The sequence below is a fragment of the Neolamprologus multifasciatus genome, chromosome 7 (genome assembly GCF_963576455.1).
Source record: "Neolamprologus multifasciatus chromosome 7, fNeoMul1.2, whole genome shotgun sequence".
Taxonomy (NCBI): domain Eukaryota; kingdom Metazoa; phylum Chordata; class Actinopteri; order Cichliformes; family Cichlidae; genus Neolamprologus; species Neolamprologus multifasciatus.
This window is the reverse complement of record NC_140445.1, coordinates 40,191,773-40,212,629: the sequence shown is the minus strand read 5'-3', so window position 1 is coordinate 40,212,629 and position 20,857 is coordinate 40,191,773. Positions and strand designations below refer to the sequence as shown.

Genomic DNA, 20,857 nt, shown 5'->3' with positions numbered 1-20,857 from the left:
TGAATGCAATGGGCAGAGTGTCACAGGCACAGCCCTAAAGAATGTAGCCTCATGGGCAGTGTAGTCCGTGCTGCAGGGAGAATGGACTGCCATACCCGTATATGTCTGGGAGCACGAGGAGGGAGAAAAAGAGTCGAAAAGTAAGAGATGTCACTGACCAGAAACGGGAGATGGAAGCATGTAAATATTTTATATATATATATATATATATATATATATATATATATATATATATAGATATATGACAACAAAGTAAATCCAGTTTTCGGCTACGAGCCCGACACGGAACCCAACGTATTAGCCAGAGATCTCTTTACGGTTTTATGCCTTTATGGTTCAGAGCCGCGGACCTGTTCTATATTCGCGCGGAATAGTTTTCTATACGAGATCGGTGCATAAAGTGCAGCCTTACCTAATGTCCACCCTACTGTTACTCATTTATATTAAGATTTAAAAATCTAGTTGGTATTGGTATGGCGAATAACCTTCAGTAAAAGTAATAAATCACATTCATGTAGTTGTAAAAAGCATGATAATATATTAGGTAATCCAAAGTATTCAGAATACGTTACACTCATTGAGTAACGTAACGGAATATGTTACAAAATACATTTTGGGGCATGTATTCTGTAATCTGTAGTGGAATATATTTCAAAAGTAACCTTCCTAACATTGGAGGCTCAGGTGGATTCTGTGATTGGTTTAATATGGATGGTCTTTTCTTCTTGTCCAATCAGATCAAAATGTCTGATGACAGAAAAGAAGATGAGGAGGAAGAAGTCACCTGTCAGCCTCTTCCCCCTCCTCCAGCCTCTGTTGCCTTGGAGACAATGATGTCACTGAGGAGGCAGGATCTGGTGTGCATTGTGTGTTTCGGAAGCTACGACCTGGCAAAGCGGCTGCCTAGGCGACTACACTGTGGCCACACCTTCTGCCAGGCGTGTCTGAAGAGACTGAACACAGTCATCAACGAACAGGTGACTGATGACATCACAGACACTTATCTGAGTCTGTGAGAAGTGAAGGACGTGGATTAAGAGTAAAAGGCATGCAAATGTGAGCAGCAGCAGTAAAGACTATGAGCTGTGTCCACAAGTGATGTCTGACACACTTGAGAGGTCAGGGGTGAGCAGTTAGGGTAGGGCAGTGTTGATAACTTTTTGATTAGTGATCAGTCCCCTCTGCCAAATCACAGATGAGGGGTTAATCAGACAGACCTAAAGTTGAGGGGTCAGGTACAGAAGTTGTGTGTCTGTAGTCACTCCCCTGTGCTCCACAGGTGTGGATCCCGTGTCCTCAGTGCCGACAGAACACGCCTTCACCCAGAGGAGGCGCCGCAGCTCTGGACCTGGACCTGGCCATCTTCCTGGGAGTGAAGGCCTGCACCTCCTCCTCCTCCTCCTCCTGGAGCTCCGGTCGCAGAGAGGGCCTGTCAGCAGCAGACGCAGCCCAGGACGGGAAGCTGTGGCTGGGGAAGGAGGCTGTGGATGATGGTTGGTCGCACGGAGGGCTGGCTGAGCCCCGCTTCCATCACTATGGCAACTGCTGTCCACCACTTTCCTATTGGTTGTGCTGCTGGTTCTGTTGCCCAGGGCGGGGCTAACAACAATGGGTGGGGCTAGAAGGAATCAATGATGGAAGTTTAGTTCAGTCTTTATTGGTCCCTGAGTTCCTCCTTAATGCAATTTAACCAGGATATTTTGACCATTTCCAGTGAAGAGGTAAACAAGAACTAAAGATAATTTAATTACCTTGGTAACTAGGTAACAAGTGCTTCATAACAAAATACCAGAACATGAAAAAGAGTTAACCATAAACACAAACCTAAGAAATGACTTTTTAGCTGTGTTTTAAAAGTGACTTTTAGTCTACAGATCTGAACCTCGGGGGGGGGGGGGGGGGGGGGGGGGGAGAGCGTTCCAGAGTCTGGGGGCCACTATTGCAAAAGCTCTGACTCAGCCTTGTATGATGCACAGCCAGTAGGCCCTGATTAGATGACCTCAGGGACACCCTGGGTACCTATGGATGTAAAAGTTTACTGATGCAAGTTGGTGCATGAAGAGCTCCTTAAACCTTATGTTTAAGGCTGGAAATCACCTGTTACAGTTTCTGATCGCTTATAGCAGGTCATATGATTGTTGGCTTTTCTTTGTTTTCTCTGTAGTGTTGTAGAGTCTCTTTACCTTACAATATAAAGCACCTTGAAAAAAAGTTACATTGAATTGAACTGGATTGAATTGAAATGCATGAATCACTAACCTGTGATCTTCCCTCACCCTTATATTAGGGTGCTTAGACTCCAGCTTACCCAGGACCCCAAACTAGACAAGCAGTAAAAGTATGGATAGAGAATGGCTGAGAGGATGATGGATGATGATGGATTGATGAATGGATGGATGGATAGTGACTATGAAAGTATAGACCTGTCTCTGCTGTTTGACCTGGTAGTTACTAAAAAGAATGGAGCTCTGTAAAATGTAAATAAAAGCAGAATGCAATGATCTGCCAATCATCGAATGCTTTTATTTTACTGAGAACACATGAAACGTGAAAAGATATGTTGCTTTTTTAGAATTTGATGTCAGCATATTTCAAAAAGGTTAGATAAGCTATAAACAACCTCAGACGTTTTAGTAAAACAGCAAATTAACATCTGCCATCTAATGATAATAATCCGTGATTGGGGTAAAAAGATCTTCCCAGAGAAGGTTAGAGTTTCTGAGGTTTAAAAAAAAGTTTAGAACTTTGTCTTGTTTAAAGTCACTGAAGAAATGAAGATTTCTGATTGTATGCATCTGTAAGGATTGCCTGATATACAGCTGCAGATAATTAATAGCTGACCCACTATGTTTCACAGGGTCTTCTAAGGAGCCTTCCCTTCCTGTCCAGTTGCTTTGTTTCCAAGTTCCTTAAACTACGATGACCTGGATGACTGAGAACCTACACAGGCATATTTAAAGTGTCTTCTGATTGGTGGTAATGGCTGTGTTCTTCCACTGGGTGGGGCTGTAATGGTGCTGCAAACCTATCAGCTGATCAACTCCTAAGAAAGAAACTTTCATGAGGTGAAAGTGAGCACATGTCTGAGAGACTGTATTCCTAAACAAGAAAGGAAAGCATCCACACACACACACAGACACACAAACTTTACTTAATCTATTTTACACATTCATGTACACTTGCAGTTTGGACACACCTTCTCATTTAATGTTTTTTCTTTATTTTTACAACTATTTACATTGTAGATTCTAACTGAAGGCATTCAGTGAGAAGTGCCTGAGGTGTGTTTGTGTTCATTGTCATGTTGAAAAATAAATGATGGTATAACTAAAGGCAAACTGGATGGTATGTCGCTGCAGGATTCTGCTGGTTCAATGTGCCTTCAATTTTGAATAAATCCACAACATTGTCACCAGCAAAGCACCATCACACCTTCTCCATGCTTCATTGTGGGAACCGTGCATGTAGAGCGCATCCATTCAGATTTTCTGTGTCGCACAAAGACACAGTGGATGGAATCAAAGATCTCAAATTTGGACTCATTAGATCAAAGCACAGATTTCCACTGGTCTAATGTCCTTTCCTTGTGTTTCTTGACCCAAACAAATCTCTTCTGCTTGTTGCTTTTCCTTAGTAGTGGTTCCTGCAGTCTCCTCTGAACAGTTGATGTAGAGATGAGTCTGCTACTGGAACTCTGTGTGGCATTTATATGGATTTATCTGGGCTCTAATCTGAGGTGCTGTTAACTTGTGATTTCTGAGGCCAGTGACTCAGAGGAATTTATCCTCAGCAGCAGGGGTGACTCTTTGTCTTCCTTTCCCTGGGGCGGTCCTCATGTGAGCCAGTTTCATTATACAGCTTAATGGTTTTTGTGACTGCACTTGGGGACACATTCAAAGTTTTAGCGATTTTCCAGACTGACTGACCTTCAGTTCTCCAAGTAATGATGGGCTGTCATTTCTCTTTACTTTGCTGATTGGTTCTTGTCATAATATGAATTCTAACAGTTGTCAAATAGGGCTGTCAGCTGTGTAGCAACCTCACTTCTGCACAACAACGGGGGTAATGGGGTTGGGACCCCAACCCCATTAAGAAGGCAAGAAATTCCACAGATGAACCCTGACAAGACACCTGTGTTGTGAAAACCATTTCAGGTGACTACATCATGAAGCTCATTGAGAAAAGGGAAGGGTTTGTAGTGCTGTCAACAAAGCAGGGGGTGGCTACTTTCAGGAATCTAAAATATAAAACATATTTAGAGTTATTTATCAATGTTTTCTTTGCTACATAATTCCATATATCTTCATATATTAGATTTTATTCAGTTTGTATCTATAATGTAGAAAGTAGTAAAATAAAGAAAAAGCATTGAATGAGAAGGTGTGTCCAAACTTTTGAACAGTAGTCTATATTCTGATGGGAGTCTGATTGTACAGGAAAGTGTGCTATTGAACACATGTCCTACAAAATGATGAAAGTGCACGACAGCTGTACACCAACATATCTTTTATTAATAAAGTGGGGTTTTTTTCTCAGACAGACACCTGCTTGTGTTTAAATGGAGCTACTAATACACCATCCATGTTTTTGTCAAGCATGGTGTGAACCAAATCAGTAAAAATGCAGGATGATAGAGCAAAGCATTAAAGAAAGAAAGAAAGAAAGAAAGAAAGAAAGAAAGAAAGAAAGAAAGAAAGAAAGAAAGAAAGAAAGAAAGAAAAATAAATTGATGAGGCGTGAATGGCCGATATTGAACACAGGGAATGGCTTACGACAACAACTGTCAACCACCTACAACACAGTTTTGAGATCCCTTCCCAAGCGCTTCAACACCCACACGCAACTTGTGTCAGCTGACTTTCAGGTCACATGACACATGATAAGCGAACCAGAGAAACCTGGCCTGGACGATAAAGTCTGACTCATCAGTTGGGTAATCGGTTTACTCCCTCCATCGGGACGGCCAAATGTGACTACTTTTTGACCTTAACCACTGATGACCGGAGATTTTGGCAAACTATAAAGTCTCTGCCAGCTCTCATTCCTCTGAGCTACCTCCTCACTTCATTATTGACTCCACTCCTGTGTCAGACAAAACTGAAATGTTCAATTGTTTTAACAAACACTTTATTGCTTCTTGTTCTTTGTTTAGCACAGTATCGGATGGGAAAATTCTTGCATACAACTTTGCTAGCAGTGCCCTGATAACTAATACTTTTTCCTTTAAACCTTTTATGGAAGAAAAGGCTTTGAAGAACCTCAACACTAAAAAGTCAACCTGTCCGGACAGTCTGTCTCCTTTCTTCTTGGGCCTGGCTGCAAGTATCATAGCTAAGCCAAATTTTTATTTTTTAAATTTTCCATACAACAGAATACATTACTGGAGATGTGGAATTGCGCCTTCGTACTCCCATTACTGTGTCTCAGCTGAGGTTCTTGAAAGGCTGGTATATAATCAGCTTAAGAGTTACCTGGATGAAAATACTACATCTCCTTCCCAGTCTGGTTTTAGGATATTGCACAGTAATGTAACTGCTTTCTTAATTCTTATTGACATGGATGAAGCCTTGGACTCCATGACTTACTGCACTTCTCTTTGTATTGGTCTTTCAAAAGCCTGTTAGTCATGGAATTTTATGTCAGAGAGACAAAATCTAAATGCATCTGCCTTCCCTCTCCCCTCACTAATGAACAAGACCCCAAAATACTTAAACTCCTTCACTTATTCTATTCATAATGTCAAAGAGCTCAGGTTTCCACTGATCGTCTGTCAGATGTTTCCTTGATTAACTCCATCTGTGGTAAGTTCACTTGACTGGGCATGATTTGGAAAGGCACACACCTGTCTCTGCAACGCTCTACCCAGTCTATGGGATACACCTCATGCTGCATTCATAAGCCACTAGCACACAAGTGTCGAACTCCAGGCCTCGAGGGCTGGTGTCCTGCAGGTTTTAGATGTGTCCTTGATCCATCACAGCTGATTCAAATGGCTAAATTACCTCCTCAACATGTATTGAAGTTCTCCAGAGGCCTGGTAATGAGCTAATCATTTGATTCAGGTGTGTTGATGCAGGTCAGCATCATCATCCGGAAGTGGACTCTGAACTATCAGGAGCAGGTCGGCGAGATTGTCCAATAGCTTTCCGGCTCCTCCACACTGGACTCTCTTCTCCACACACTTCTTGGACTACATAACACTTTATATAACACTCTCTTCTCACTTCCAATAGTTGCACTATTCGACTCTGTGTATTGTATTTATTTATTCCTGTTCTTTTCTATTTAAGTACAATAGTGTTGTACTCTTAGTTTATCTTATTTCTGTATAGTTGTATATGTATGTATATTCAAATTTTTTCAGATTTTTTACACTTTGCACCTTTGATCGAGGAGGACGATATTTTATCCCACTGTATGTTTGAGTGTATATTATTGGGTTGACAATAAAACTCAACTTGACTTGACTATTGTCCCATGGTTGATAGTGTCACTATGAGTACAAACCAAGCGGTGGTGCATCATGCTGTGGAAATGTTTTTCAGCAGCAGGAACTGGAAGACTAGTCAGGATGGAGGGAAAGATAAATACAGCGAGTCATCCCTGATGACAACCTGCTCCAGAGTTCTTTGCACCTTGGACTGGGGCAAAGCTTCATCTTCCAATTGGACAATGACAAAGTAAAAGAAAATAAATGGATTCTGGTATGAAAATTGGTATTTAAAAAAGCTGTATATCTCTAAACTGACCAGTGCACTGTGATTTTTTTAAACATATCTACCCCCACCCCCAAAAAACAATAAATAAAAAAGTGAATGTGACAAAATATTCGACAGTAATTCAGAGTCTAATAATAGACACAAAAGAAGTCTAATAATACAAAGTAAATAAAAGTTTGGGCAGCTGAGAAGTTGGTAGGAAGCTCAGGCCCTCGCTGTATTTTATAAATGTGTTAGCCTTTATATGTTAGCCTAAAACTCATCATCTCTCTTTATTTCTGTCTCTTAACATCAACATCAATCTGATATTACAGACACACCTTCCATTAATACCACACTGTTGCAGCTGACTTCTGCCACTGATCAGGAATTAGGACCAACTGTGAACAAGTTTTACCTGAGCTTTAAGATAAGGTGTGACAAACGTTCCCAAAACATTTCTGCTGCCTTCATTTTTTTTAACCTTTCAGATGAAAATAAAAAAATGAGTAAATAAATTCTGTACATTTTTATTTAATAAAGATAAATTTTTAGTTTGACTTTGCCGTCACAGCTCGGCAGGCTCTCCACTGACTGAAGGGACACTATCCAATTGCTGCCACACTCTCACACAACTCTGCCACTGCGACCACTGGAAGGTTAGAAACAGGAATGTGCGTGCAGTCTATTTAAAAAGAAAAAAAAAACTTTATTCATAATTAGATCTTTTACAAAAGCAGAGAAAATGGAGGAGGTGTCACATTTAAATCCCACAAAAAAAAAAAAACAAGATTAATGAGACAAATTAATAATAATAACCCTTCAACCAATCACTGGCCTCCAATCAGATGTGAGCTAGCTGATGCTAACAAAAACCTGTGAGCAATAAAGTTTGAAACATTCAAACAGAAATGTGTTCAGCTGCTGGTCGAGTCTCTGAGAGGGACAGAGTGGGAGGGGTTTGGCATTTCCCGCTCACGGGCACAAGGCGTTCTGGGAGTCTGAGTGCTTGTTGTGATAAGCATCCATTTCGAGTCCTCCGCAGAGAAAAATACCCAGAATTCCTAAAACTCCTCTCTTAAAATCTGTCTCTGATCAGGCCCTGCCCCCTGAGCCTGTAAATCATCCAATTAGAGGTTGCCGAGGCCTTCTCCCACTCTGATTCGTTGGCCAGGCTGCAGGTTGAAGCTGAAGTCTTTGGGGGCCTCGAAAAGCAGAACGATGGTGGAGCCCAGGTTAAACTCCCCGACCGACTCCCCCTTCTGTAAGGCCACGCCCCCTTCACCAGCAAACTTCACCGTCTGGTCAGCAATGTAGCTGTGATCATGAAAGGAGCCTTTACTGTAACGAGGTGTGTTGGTCTGAAGCTCCTGAGCATTTAAAACAGAAGGTGTTAAAACCAACCATCAATCGTCAATCAGTTAATCAATATTTCACTATACAGAGTGAAAGAAATAAGAAAGACCAACAAGAACTGATCAAAACAAAAAAAACAAAACAAAAAGAACATTCGTTCGCACACGTTCAGAAAATCCACAGGAACACAAAGTAACGTCACCTGGTCAAAGTAAATTCTGATTGAACCGACGTTCGTGGCACCGACCGCCGTTAATGAGAAGAAGCCTTGCTGCCATTGGCCGGTGAGAACCACACGCTCGTTAAGGCAAAAGAGCTCTTTGATCCAACGAGCGACGCCTGGGTTCACCGACATTAACGAGCCTAACGAGGAAGGACACACAGGCGGGTCAGGGTGGGGGCGCAAAGACCACATGGCTGCACAGGTGAACACACTCTCACCTGGAAAGTGACGCCGAAGCTCCACCCTCCAGTCTGTGGGCGAATGGAAGCAGTGGTAGTCACCTGGAGCCAGGTAAATGACAACGTGGAAAAGGTCGCTGTCGGGAGACGAGAGGAGGTTGTCCCTGAAGGAGGAGGACGATGAGGAGTCTGAGGACGGAGAGAAGCCGGGGTTAAACAGGTAAACAACAAACAAACCTCAAAGATGCCCGCAGGGATTCAACAGGTGTGACTGCAAAGTGTCAAACCTAAGTCAGGAGACGAGGAGTCACACACGTGCAATCAGGTGTAGTTCACAGAGAGTCGCTGTATCTTAGTTCTATCAAACCTGCTTAATATAAAACTCAGCAGGTTCTCAAACCTACAACACCTCAGGGGATTTTCACCTGCATGGTAAACAAATGTCATTTCCAAGAGAAATCATAAAAACTTTAAAGTCAGCTGGTCATTGTGGCAGGGTGTGGTCTTTGTGGCAGGGCGTGGTCTTTGGCTAGGCTGCTCATCTGTGTAATGACGGCTCTTCCTTTTTTTCAGTGATGCCTGGACCTGGAGAGTTGTGTGGACAGGTGGGCCGAAGAAGTTCCCAGTTCCATTATTTTATTTATTATTATTTATTAATGATTCCTTATTTTTTCCACTAGTTTTTGAGCCTTCATAGGGTCCCACATGATCCCTCTTTTCATTTTATTAGACTTTGTGGAGGGGAAAATAAAAGTACTTTCATTTGCCATGTATTCTTGCACATTAATATATTTTGATGCAATGTTTTATTGGGTATATTACATGACATAAAATATATCTGACGTTAGTGTTACAAAACTACACTACGTGAGTTGTACATATGGTCACCGTTACATGGAGGCGGTCTGGTCTTACCTTTGCACTGCCTCTTTTGTGGTCCGAGAAAATGTTCCAGACTGTAGGTGACCCCCTTCACCTGCTCCACCTCTGAGTTCTTTACGCGACCAAAGTGGAGGATCCTTCCATCAGCCGGAGAGGTCTGGAAGAGGCCGGAGACCCCAAACAACCAGGTTAACCCCCAAGTTTAATTGCCTAGTTTAATATTATCTCACAGGTTAACCCCTGGTCTAGCTCCAAGTTTAACTTCGTCTCCCAGTATCTTTCAGATTAGCTTCAGTTAAACTGGGCGATAGAATTGATTTTCCATCACAAAATGTATTGATCTTTAATGATTCACAGAGTTTCACTAGTTGCACATGTTGTCATGTTACAGCTCTATTCCCAAAATTAATTCAATTAATTTTTCACCTAAAAATTCTATACACAATAGCCCACATTGACAAAGGGAAATGTTTGCTGAAATTATTTTTATTATTAAAAAGTAAAAAACACAAATATAACAAGTATCAAGCATCAACAGCATTTATTTATTAATTCAGTTCACTTTTATTTATACAGCGCCAAATCACAACAAAGGTCATCTAAAGGCGCTCCATATTGTAAGTTAGACGCTACAATAATATAGAGATGGAGATACAATAATACTACTTTTTTATGTCTGATACCAATACCACAAATTTGGATATCTACCGATATGAATCCGATAGTCTATTTTATAATAAATAAAACCTTTTGTTTTTAAATGTCTTGCTGCATTTTGTATAAGTTCATACCAAAATTTAAAAAAACAAAAAAAACAAAAAAAACCCCAAAACACTCTATTACACTTGTCTGCAAAAGATACACTGCACCCAAAAATATTTCAGTTTAGCAATACTGATCTTTTTAAATCAAAGTATATAAAGTAACATTCAAAAAGTAATTTAAAATGCAATTTTATGCAGATTTCAAAAACTCTTTGTTTCTGAAAAAAAGAAGTGCAATATCAGCACAAAATAATGTTTATACTCAACAACTTCAGGTTGTAGAATGGACCCTTTTATACTTAGGGCTTAACAATAAATAGACATCCAGAGTGGAAAGCAGTGCAAAAAAATGCAAACACGGCCTCTCACAACACTCATCTTTTATCAAGTCAGTGTAAGCTGTTTCTCTGACATTTAACCTGAGACTGAAATTTGTGCAAATTCTACAAAAAACTTAAAACAAGTATGAAAAAAAAGTGTTTTTCATAGTTTTTTTTTTCTCTGAACCACGAAACTGTTTAGCCATGTGTCGTGCCAAGGTAGGTATCTCTGACAGAATTAGTTTCCCCTGCATCACGCTGGGCTCTCCAAATCACAAACAAACAGTATCTCACATTGTTCATTTTTAGTTCACAAACACTTCTTATAATGACTCCTGAAACTTTACTGTATAAAGAGCTAAAACCTGCAAAGTTATAGGACGATAAAAATAATTATCAGGCAAAATATCCTTCATTTGTTAAAATAATCCTGTCTGATACCACGTGAGAATAATAAATATATTATAACCCTCATGCTAAATGGTAATCTAACGACACTCATTTTTCACTTTTTCACAAAACTAAAACATCACTACTTCCACGTCTAATTGTCTGTAATGAAAGTGGAGTAAACTAGATCCGCACTCCGTGCCCAGCGAATGCTCGCGACACAGGGGGAACAAATTTTGTCGGGGATACCTACCTTGGCACAACACCTGGTTTGGCAGCACGTAGCGAGGCTCCAAATGCTTTCAGTGTGAACTCCAGACCGCCGACAGGTCTCGCACACAACAGAGCCACACTATCACATGACGCATACTGCTCCGATGTGCTAAGGTCACTACCTGGGTTACGCCATGTTGCAAGTTTTGTTAGGTGCTTCTGTGATATTTAATGGATCAGATTACATTTTTTATTTCTACCCCGATATCCGATCCAGTAATTTAGGTCAGGATGGCAGCGATACAGATACTGTATATCGGATGGGTCCAGCTTGTCATGCCTATTTTTGGGCAGTTTCTCCCATTCTTCTTTGCAGAACCTCTCGAGCTCCATCAGGCTGGATGAGGAACATCAGTGCATAGAAATCTTCAGATTTCTCCAGAGATGTTTAATCGGGTTCAAGGCTGGTCTCTGTCTGGGCCTCTTGAGGACATTCACAGCATGGTCCTGCAGAAGCCTATCCTTTGTTATCTCAGCTGTGTGTTGAAGGTCGTTGTCCTGTTGGTGTTAGATGAAGATTTTCCCCCCACCCCTGAGTCCAAGGTCCAGAGCACTCTGGAGCAGGTTGTTGACTCTGTGCATTGCTGCATTCATCTTGCCCTCTACCCTGACTAGTCTCCCAGTTACTGCTGCAAAAGAACATCTCCACAGCATGATGCTGCCACCACCTTGCTTCTCTATAGGGATGGTACTGGTCAGGTGATGAGCGATGCCTGGTTTCCTCCAGACATGACACATTCAGGCCAAAGAGTTCCATCTTTGTGTCATCAGATCAGATAATTTTGGTTCCATGGTCTGAAAGTCCTTCAGGTGCCTTTTGGCAAACTCCATGCAGGCTGTCATGTGCTTTTTACTGAGGAGTGGCTTCAGTCTGCCTGCTCTAGCATACAGGCCTGATTAGTGGAGTGCTGCAGAAATGGTTGTCTTTCTGGAACGTTCTCCTCTTTCCACAGAGCAATGCTCTCGGTCACCTCTGAGGTCCTTCTACCCTGATCGCTCAGATTGGCTCGGCGCCCAGTTCTAGGAAGAGCCCTGTTGGTGTCAAACTTGATGATGGAGGCCTGTGTGCTCATGGAGACCTTTCCTGTACCCTTCAGTAGATCTGTGTCTCTATGCAATCCTGCCTCAGAGGTCTACAGACAGTTCCTTAGACTTCCTGGCTTGGATTGTGCTCTGACATGTACTCACAGTACTCAGCTGGTACCTTATAGTCAGGTGTGTGCCTTTCCAAATCATGTCCACTCTACTGAATTTACCACAGGTGGACTCCAGTCAAGCTGTAGAAACATGTGACCGATGATCGGTGGAAACAGGAAGCACCTGAATTCAATTTTGAGTCTCGTGGAAAAGGCTTTGAATACTTATGTATATGCTACATTTTTTTTAAATAAATTTGCAATAATTTTAAGCCAACTGTTTTCACTTCGTCATTCTGGGGTAATATATGTAAAATGAATTTCAGAATAGGGCTGTAACATGACAACATGCGCAACAACTGAAGCTCTCTTGATACTTTCCTGAGGCACAGCAACGCTATCTCTCAGTTTAACCATGTTTATCTCCCAGTTTAGACCCTGTCTAAGCAGGAGGAGCAGGTTACCAGGCAGGAGAAGGCGCAGAGTGGTCGGACTGCAGGTTTAAGGCGTCGCCTGAAAAATTCTCCTAGATTTCTGTAATGATGTAAATCCTCCACCGCTGCCTCCTGGTGGACAAACAGAGGAACAAACTTTATTTAATAGTAATAAAGAAAACAAGATGGCCAAATAAACAAGCTGAGCATGTCCTGACCTGCATGTTCACGCCAAAGGTCCAGATATACAGGGAGTAGATGGGTTTGCGAAGCCAGGTGGGGAGCTCCACCCCATTCAGACGACCCCACGCCCGAGAGAGCAGTCGAGTAGGGAAGGAACGGTACAATGCCACCTGTAGGGGGAAACAGCAGCTACACCTTTGAATTTATTTACATGAGTGGATAAAATGACTAATGAAGAGTCATTCTATAGACTGGAGTAAAAAGAGAGAAAGTAAAGGAGGAGTTTTGGGGGAGTCGTGGGTAAGAAGAGAACAGATAAATAGGGGTAGGGGACTACAGGGAGTTTAGATGTCCAACAGATTTTTAGGGTAACTGAATCCAATCGATGGGACAGATCAATAAGTTTGTTATCAGTGATCAATAAGGTGTTCTGTTTGTGTTTCTGCTTCTGATTGTTTCACGCTTTCATTTTCAAAATGCAGACAGGAAATGTTGCGTCACTGCATTAACTGGTTGATTGATCAGATATTGATCAGAGGAGACAGGAAAGGATGTGAAGCAGGATGTACGAATATGGCTGCTGCCCGCCTTGCACTTCAACCAATCAGAGGCTTCTTACCCGGCAGGCCAGTGGCCGCAGAGTGCTCACAGACAGGATATAGCACAGGAAGGAGATTGGCCGGTGGCGCCATGCGGCGGGGCGACTCACGCCACCCTTGAGCGCGCTCAGACGGCGACGGAGAGCCAAACGAGGGACCTGAAGCCTGATTATAATAACGAGATTTAACGTGAACATGAATATTTTTCAAATACAAGAAAAAAATAAACCAGAACAGCTGATGAGTCCAAGTCATGTAAACAGGCGGGCGTAGGCAGGTGAGGAGAAGGTGGGGCTTGTGCGTGGGGAGAGGCAGAGGAGGAGCAGACGCTAAAAGATAAGAACACTAAAAGAATGCTAACAGGGATGGAGACTGATGTCACAGTCTGATGTCATGATGTCATTAACTCCCCCAAAATAAACTCTCAGCAGCTGGAGTGATGCCATTTATGTTTATATTCTTCAGCCAATAAGATTCAAGGTGCTCACCTGGATAGAGTCTGACAGAGTGTGTGTGTGTGTGTGTGTGTGTGTGTGTGTGTGAGAGAGAGAGACACAACGTGTGTGAGTGAGAGCAAGTGAATGAGCGAGTGGGTGAGAGAAAGTAAGCAATGAATGTGCGTGAGAGCGTTTGGGAAGGGGGGTTTCTACGGTGACTGCTTGCTTAGCAGGTCAGCTATTTTAGCTTTAGCCTAGCTTAGTGTGTTAGCCTCTTTCCATTTGATCCTGTGCTAACCTGCAAACCCAGTTAGAGATAACCACTGATGCTAATCCTGCTGCAACACACACACACAAATCCTCTTTAACACACACACACACACACACACACACACACTTCTTTCACACCTGAGACTCTTGAGAGTCCTTTGTTTTCAGAGGGTCAAAAGTATTTGGACATGTCAACAACATTTAAATGTAAGAACAGTTTGACTGTTGAAGAACCCACAGACTGCTGTGTCTCCTCCTTCAGCTGGCTTCTTCTCTCTGCCTTCAGTTTTAATTACTGAAACACTGGCCTGAGATCAGCTCTCGGACTTTTCTCTCCCATCATTCTGGTTCAGCTTCATCTTGTTTGTCTGTCTAAAGATCATTTTTCAGATGTTTTAAAGTCAGATCTTCCTGAGTGAGGTTAGTAAGCGGCGTCTCTTGATCACAGATTTTCACCTCACAGAGACTTCTGATGTTGCACATGAACATGCAAATAATTTTGTTATCACCTTCAGTGCCCTCTGCTCTCTCAGGTCTGTTGCTGAGCTGATCAGTGATTCATTATTTTTTAACAGTGATCGAGTTTATTGATTGGGACACTGATAAAAAGTTTCTGCTCTGTGACTGCTATATTTTGGCGTTTCAGATCAATGATGGCCTCTCTCACCTGCACTAACGTCTCTTTGGGCCTCATATTTTGACCATGAAAACCATAAAAATTCAGAGATCACCTCTACTTCGCGAGTCCTGGAATAACATCAACCGTCGGATTAATTCTGACCCTGTGAAGACAGTGGCCCGAGTATTACCTGCACTTCCTGATCTGTGGATCTGATTCGTTAAATTTTAAACTTTGAGCGGCATCCCACCTCTGTCCCTTCCTGATGTGCTTCTAAATGAAACTGTACTCACTGTTTGTGTAAACAAAGTTTTTCTGTCCTTCCTCTCCCACCTGAATCGTGCTGTCGTTCTCCTCCTCACTCCTTGCCCTCCTCCATCTTTCTCGCTCTCTCCTTTGGGAGTTCGCCTCTGCCGCCTCACCTGCCGCAGCAGGGCACTCTCACCACGCCTCCTGTCGCCACGGCGACCAGAGAAAAACCTCACCATGAACGAGCGTTGGGTGAAGACGCCGTCGCAGGAGAGCGAACCGGCCGACGACACATCAGGATGACGAAGAGTTAAAGAGGAGAGAGAGAAAGAGGAGTGTCCGTGGAGAGCAGACGGAGAAATGAGAGGGAGACGGAGGAACGCATAGAAGAGGAGGAGGAGGAGGGCATAACGCTGAACAGCTCCTCCTCTGTTTATTAATAGCATGAAGGAGGAAGAAACTGTCAATCATTAATTACTGATCACACTGAACCTTAAATAAAAGCTTTTCTTTTTTATTCTCAGGGTTAAAATCATTTTTATTTTGGAAAACACTCATGCAGATTATAAACAGTCAAAAATTAAAAGTATGTTTTGTTTTATTTCTCCTCCCTGTAATTTTTGTTTGAGGAATTAAAACAGAAAAAATGGTTAAAATACTTTTGTTGAGGATAAAATTTAAATTAATTAAAGATTTAAAAAAAAAATTTTTTTTAAAAGAAACAGCCATTGTTAAATTATTGATCAAATTTTATTATTTTAAATGAGTGTTTAGAATGAAATTATTATTTAATTATTAAAACTATTATTTCAATTATTTATTTATTTTAAATTACAAATCTGCACCAAAACAAATAAAATAATTGAAATAAATTTGTATTTCAACACTTTATGAAGAGTTTATAAATAAAGCTCATCTTGTAACCGGAAGGTTACCGGTTCGATCCCCTGCTCTGTCTATCTTGGTCTTTGTGTCCTTGGGCAAGACACTTCACCTACCGCCTACCAATGGTGCAATATGGCAGCCTTACTTCTGACAGTCTACAACTGTAGCTGCCTCCACCAGTGTGTGAATGTGAGAGTGAATGAATAGTGGCATTGTAAAGCGCTTTGGGGGTCTAGAAAAGTGCTTTATAGATGCAATCCATTATTATTATTATTATTATTAAAATGTATTTTGTCAGTATTATTTAATTATTTTATTCTCTGATAAAAAAGTATTAAAATTATTGTGTTTTTCTTTTTAAAGCAGAAGTGAAAAAAGCCTTCTGATCATTAAACCTGCAAATAAAGACTTTTGTGCCAGTCACAGGCCAACCAATCAGAGCAAGACAACCGTGAGGAGAGGGGCGGGGCCTGCCTGAGTGACCAAGCTGTGTGACATAAGATCACCTTTCACCCAGATAACCAACCAACCAGCTGACCTGCTGTGATGTCACCATATGTTGAGGTTGTTGTTTTGTTTTTTGTTTTTTTAAAAGGTGAATGTGGCAGCTTCCAGGTGAGGCAGGCGTGACAGGTTAGCTCAGGGGTGTCGAACTACAGGCCTCAAGGGTCGGTGTCCTGCATGTTTTAGATATCACTCTGGGTCAACACACCTGAATCAAATGATTAGTTCATTACCAGGGATTTGGAGAACTTCAAGACAGGAGGTAATTTAGCCATTTAAATCAGCTGCGATGGATCAAGGACAACTAAAACCTGCAGGACTCCGGCCTTTGAGGCCTGAAGTTCGACACCTGTGGGTTAGCTGATCTTAACAGGAAGTGAGGTGTCCTGTTCTATCAGCCAATGGTTAGTTAAAGCACAAACTTATAGATCAACTGTCAATAATCAATAGCTCGTCTGCCTTCTGTCATCACAGAGTAACTTTTAAAGAAACTCAGCAGAATCGCATCATCATTACATCATCACTCTGAGCCTTCAAGCACAGGTGAGGTGTTACTGACGCATGAGATCAAAACTAGTATTTCATTATTTAAACTCGGTAACTACAGTGATGAATAGGAGGAGGAGGGCATAATGTCAGCGGTTCAGAGGGGGAGGAGTCAGTCGAACAGGTGACAGTCCAGTTTAAGCTCAGAGTGGGAGAAGGAGGAAGGGTTTATGGGCTGTTTGTGTCCTCTGATTGATTCCCTGTAATAACTGATAACTGACTGTTGTGTAACACTGACCGCCATCACACCACGTTTCATCTCACAGCAACCTTTGACCTATCCTCAGCTGCTGACACAGCTGGCCTTCTGACTGACACATTTCAGTGTTTAATCGTTTCTGTCACGGCTCCACAAACCCCCTGCGTTTGGATATGATTTTAAACAGAGAGACAATCTAAACACAGTCTCACACACACAGACATTGTAGTTACAACGTAAGGTTTTTTAAGAGCTTTAAAATGACTAGTGGCAATAAAAACTGAGAGAGAGAGTGTAAGAATGTGTAAGAATGAGTCCATTTACAGGTTCACTCTGATTCACCGTAGGGGAAATTTGGGGCTCAGCTTTGACCCGAGGACTCTGCCATGCAGACCAGGAGAGCAGGAAATCAAACCATGGACCCACAGGGCCCCCCTCAGGCCCATGAATCTATACGTTTGTGTTTAAAATCACGTAAATAATCAAAAACGTAATTTTATCTTCTTCAGTTACTGTAAAAATAAAAGGCTTCTTTCTTCTGTAAACATAATCAATGAACCGACGCTCTGACTGTAAATAAAGTTTGGAACAAACCGAAGGCCCAAGAAAGTGCTTCCTGTACATTTGGTTTGTTTCCTGTTCAAGATTTTCATTTTTCTGTGAATTAAATTTTTTTTTTTTTAAATTGTTTCAATCATCGAGGAGCTCAATCAATATGAGCCCAATGCTTCCTGTCGCCGCTGTCACAGAAATGTTTAAATATCTGTGTGTTGTTTAAACGTTGCGTGAGTAGGTCGTCCTGAACGTGAGTGTTTCTGAGTTTTTTCTTTGAAATGAGGCGAACAGATTTTATTGAGTCGATTTATTTGGGGAGAAACTCGAAACATTTCAAGCATTTTGTTTCTGATGACGAGAATCAGCATCTTCCACCTGACAGCCGAACGTCTCAATTTTACTTCGCAGAGACAATTTTTCCAATGCTGCCACCGACCAATCACCGAAACGAGAGCTACAAACGCCGCGTTCATTGTGAGTCTGACTGCACGTGCTCAGTGTTACAAGGCAAGTGAGGAGACATCAGAGAAAGTTTTCACTTTACCTGTGTGGGTGTAGCCACAGGGGGCGGGGCTCCATCCTCCCCCTGGCCCCACTTCTGGTACTGCTTGTAACCAAGGTAACCACCACCAGTCACCAATAGGAAGGGCAGGGGCCGGGGGCCCGGCAGAAGACCACGTCCTGAAGAGACAACGAGAGCCGATTGGACTACAGAGATTACATCATCCACAAACAAACAACAGCTGAAGAGCTCTGTCTTCTCCAGTTTTGGGGTGGGGGGCTCACCTGTGCTGAAGCGTCTGCAGCTCAGAGAGAAAACTCTGAAAAACAGGAAGGACACTCAAACTGATCAGTCAGATCACATCAGTGATCAATACCTGCGACGTTCAGCGTCAGAGAGCACAGGTATCGCCCCTAGTGGACACCTGAGACGTTCAGTGGCTTTAAATGAACGAGACACTTAAAATTCTGATCTCTCTGAGTTTCAGAAAACAAAGATGCTGAATGGTTAATGACTCATTACCGAAAGCGACACTGAAAAGCTTAAAAAGAATGTATGTGTGTGAAGGTTCTCAGTCATCCAGGTCGTCGTAGTCCAAAAAGCTTCTTCGGCTCTTCCTTTATAAACAGCTGAGATGAAGAACAGATAAATACCTGCCGCTGCTCCATACCCTCCGAAAGGCCGCCGCCATCTTGTGTTTCCGGACGTGACGTATGACGTCGTGCGTAAGAGCACTACTGGAACGAAGCCCCGCTCCCCCTTTGTCCCACATGAGGAAACACAAGTATTTCGGTTTATTCTTGATTAAAAAGCTTAAACGATCATTGACGATTTATTGATTTTAAGATGTAATTATTGTTCAATTACGTAACATCCTGATAGCCAAACATGCTCCCTCTCTGGACCCTACTACTTCACCTAAAGAGCAAACGGGTCTCCCGATCACCTGGAACAGCTGGGACAGATATGTCAGCGGGCTCTTCATCCACTACAGCTCCGCCTTCAAAACGCCCCCCTCTCCACCTGCTCGTACTCACCGACCGCCCACAGAAGGTCAAACTGAGCCCACAGCTCGACACCTGCTCACTCTAGCAGCACCACGGTGGATTAAGATTCACACTGCTGCGGTTCATCCATAGACAGGAAGTAAGCCAGAAACCTCTGAGGGGCTTTAATGTTTAGAGAATCGGCGGATCAGTGACGTTAACCCTCAGCCTCCTGATGTCTTATCGAAGTGACATGGTGTGAGTCACGTGGTGTGAAGGTGTAGTTTATTATTGGTGTGAAATCAGTGAAAATCTTAACTAGCAACCAGCCAACAACATAATCAGTGTAAACAGACTGAGGATTATTGATTATCTGGTTATTATTTGGTGTGAGACCTTGAGAGTTTATGAAAACTGTCAATTTTAATTACTTGTTTGTGAAAATCTGAGTAGATACAAAGAAGGAAACAGTGGTATCAAACATACGGCCTGGGCAGGGCCGTGCAGAGACGTTTAAAGGGGCGGGTGCTCAATGTTAAAAAGGGGCACATTGAACCAGGCTGAATAACAACACACATTCATCAATAATCTAATATGGGATTGCATTATACTATATCACTGTTGTGAGGTGGCGACAAGGCAAAGCAAACGTAGCCGATGTTTTACCTGATGGGTACAATGTTGCTGTTGAGGGGTTTCTGCTGCTCCTGCTGCTGATAGTGCAGGAGGGCAGGGCTGTGCTGATCTGATCTGAGACTGTAGACATTAAAAAGTCCATAGGAGAGATGGTAGCTGATTAAACAAGTATCATGAGATAATGACAAAATGCAAAGATTGGTGACAGCGCTTGGAACCATAAGGCAACAAAAAACTGTGAGAAATAATTTAGGCTCTGCCTGTGAATCACTCTTTGCTTCTCTTCTTCCTTCCATCCCATCATTTCATATATCACTCTCCATTTGCTGTCTATGTGAGAACAAGGCACAACTTGATATTGCAATAAACTGTAATCTAATTATCCACACCTAACAACTCTTGCACTTAATCTATAATAAAATGATGACAGAAAAATGTTATAGCACTGCCTTTAGTAGCCTCACACAGCTCCTACTGTTTCCTCATCATGTCCTTACCAGGCATGTCTGGACAATGTTATATCATGAGTAATTATTTTAAAAAATCCATATACATAAAACACACACATGCACGCACACACAGTGACATTTTAGACCTTCTTCAGAATACTGTATATACTATGGGCATCATGGTGCTGATTCAGAATCCTTCCATTATTATTTATTACTAGAGCTACAATAATAAAGCAATGAGGAGGGGGAAGTAATAAATATGAAATAATGTCATTATGATGATTCCATTTGTTTCACTATCCACTCTGTGCAGGGGGAAAGCTTATTACATTTTTAAAATGTAGAGATACAATCATTTTACTGCTGTAAAATCCAGATTTTGTTTTATTTAAAATATAAATCAAATATAATCTGCTTCTTAATGTATGTTCTTTAAAATACAGCGTGTGTTTTTTTAAATATTATAATAATGCATAATTATGTGGACATGCATATTAGATCGTTTTTTAGTGAAATATAATCCCTCCAGAAAGGCAGGAAAAGCCCGGAAACTTACTTTAAAACTAAATATGTTCCCTAA

At 41.9% G+C, this 20,857-nt stretch overlaps 2 protein-coding genes across 6 annotated transcripts; one reads left to right on the top strand and one right to left on the bottom strand.

Annotated features, from left to right (window-relative positions):
* The first annotated feature begins 251 nt into the window (after positions 1-251).
* On the top strand, positions 252-6,316 carry rnf224 (ring finger protein 224). Its single transcript, XM_085169211.1, has 2 exons — positions 252-977; positions 1,280-6,316. The coding sequence occupies exons 1-2, from the start codon at positions 597-599 to the stop codon at positions 1,601-1,603; spliced, it is 705 nt and encodes a 234-aa protein (XP_085025337.1). The 5' UTR covers positions 252-596; the 3' UTR covers positions 1,604-6,316.
* A 1,070-nt stretch (positions 6,317-7,386) lies between these two features.
* pisd (phosphatidylserine decarboxylase) lies at positions 7,387-19,399 on the bottom strand. Of its 5 annotated transcripts, none has more exons than XM_085169203.1 (10): positions 19,122-19,399; positions 18,857-18,962; positions 18,488-18,522; positions 18,246-18,382; positions 12,874-13,008; positions 12,686-12,787; positions 9,372-9,495; positions 8,496-8,645; positions 8,257-8,417; positions 7,387-8,068 (listed from the first exon to the last, which is right to left on the bottom strand). In XM_085169203.1, exons 1-10 carry the CDS (start codon positions 19,186-19,188, stop codon positions 7,829-7,831), a joined length of 1,257 nt encoding a protein of 418 aa, XP_085025329.1. In that variant the 5' UTR covers positions 19,189-19,399; the 3' UTR covers positions 7,387-7,828. The 5 variants fall into 5 exon arrangements, with proteins under 5 accessions (XP_085025329.1, XP_085025332.1, XP_085025330.1 ...); XM_085169206.1 differs by lacking the exon at positions 19,122-19,399 and adding an exon at positions 13,458-13,602 and having other exon boundaries at positions 18,726-18,942; XM_085169204.1 differs by having other exon boundaries at positions 18,857-19,385.
* Between the last annotated feature and the right edge of the window lie 1,458 nt (positions 19,400-20,857).

Coding starts and splice junctions, on each gene's coding strand:
- rnf224 (XM_085169211.1), top strand. CDS start 597: ATGTTACAAAATACATTTTGGGGCATGTATTCTGTAATCTGTAGTGGA. Junction 978..1,279: donor ACACAGTCATCAACGAACAG/GTGACTGATGAC, acceptor TGTGCTCCACAG/GTGTGGATCCCGTGTCCTCA.
- pisd (XM_085169202.1), bottom strand. CDS start 15,458: ATGCTATTAATAAACAGAGGAGGAGCTGTTCAGCGTTATGCCCTCCTC. Junction 9,496..12,685: donor TCTGCGCCTTCTCCTGCCTG/GTAACCTGCTCC, acceptor GGCCTCTTCCAG/ACCTCTCCGGCTGATGGAAG. Junction 8,418..8,495: donor GCTTCGGCGTCACTTTCCAG/GTGAGAGTGTGT, acceptor CTTCCTCGTTAG/GCTCGTTAATGTCGGTGAAC.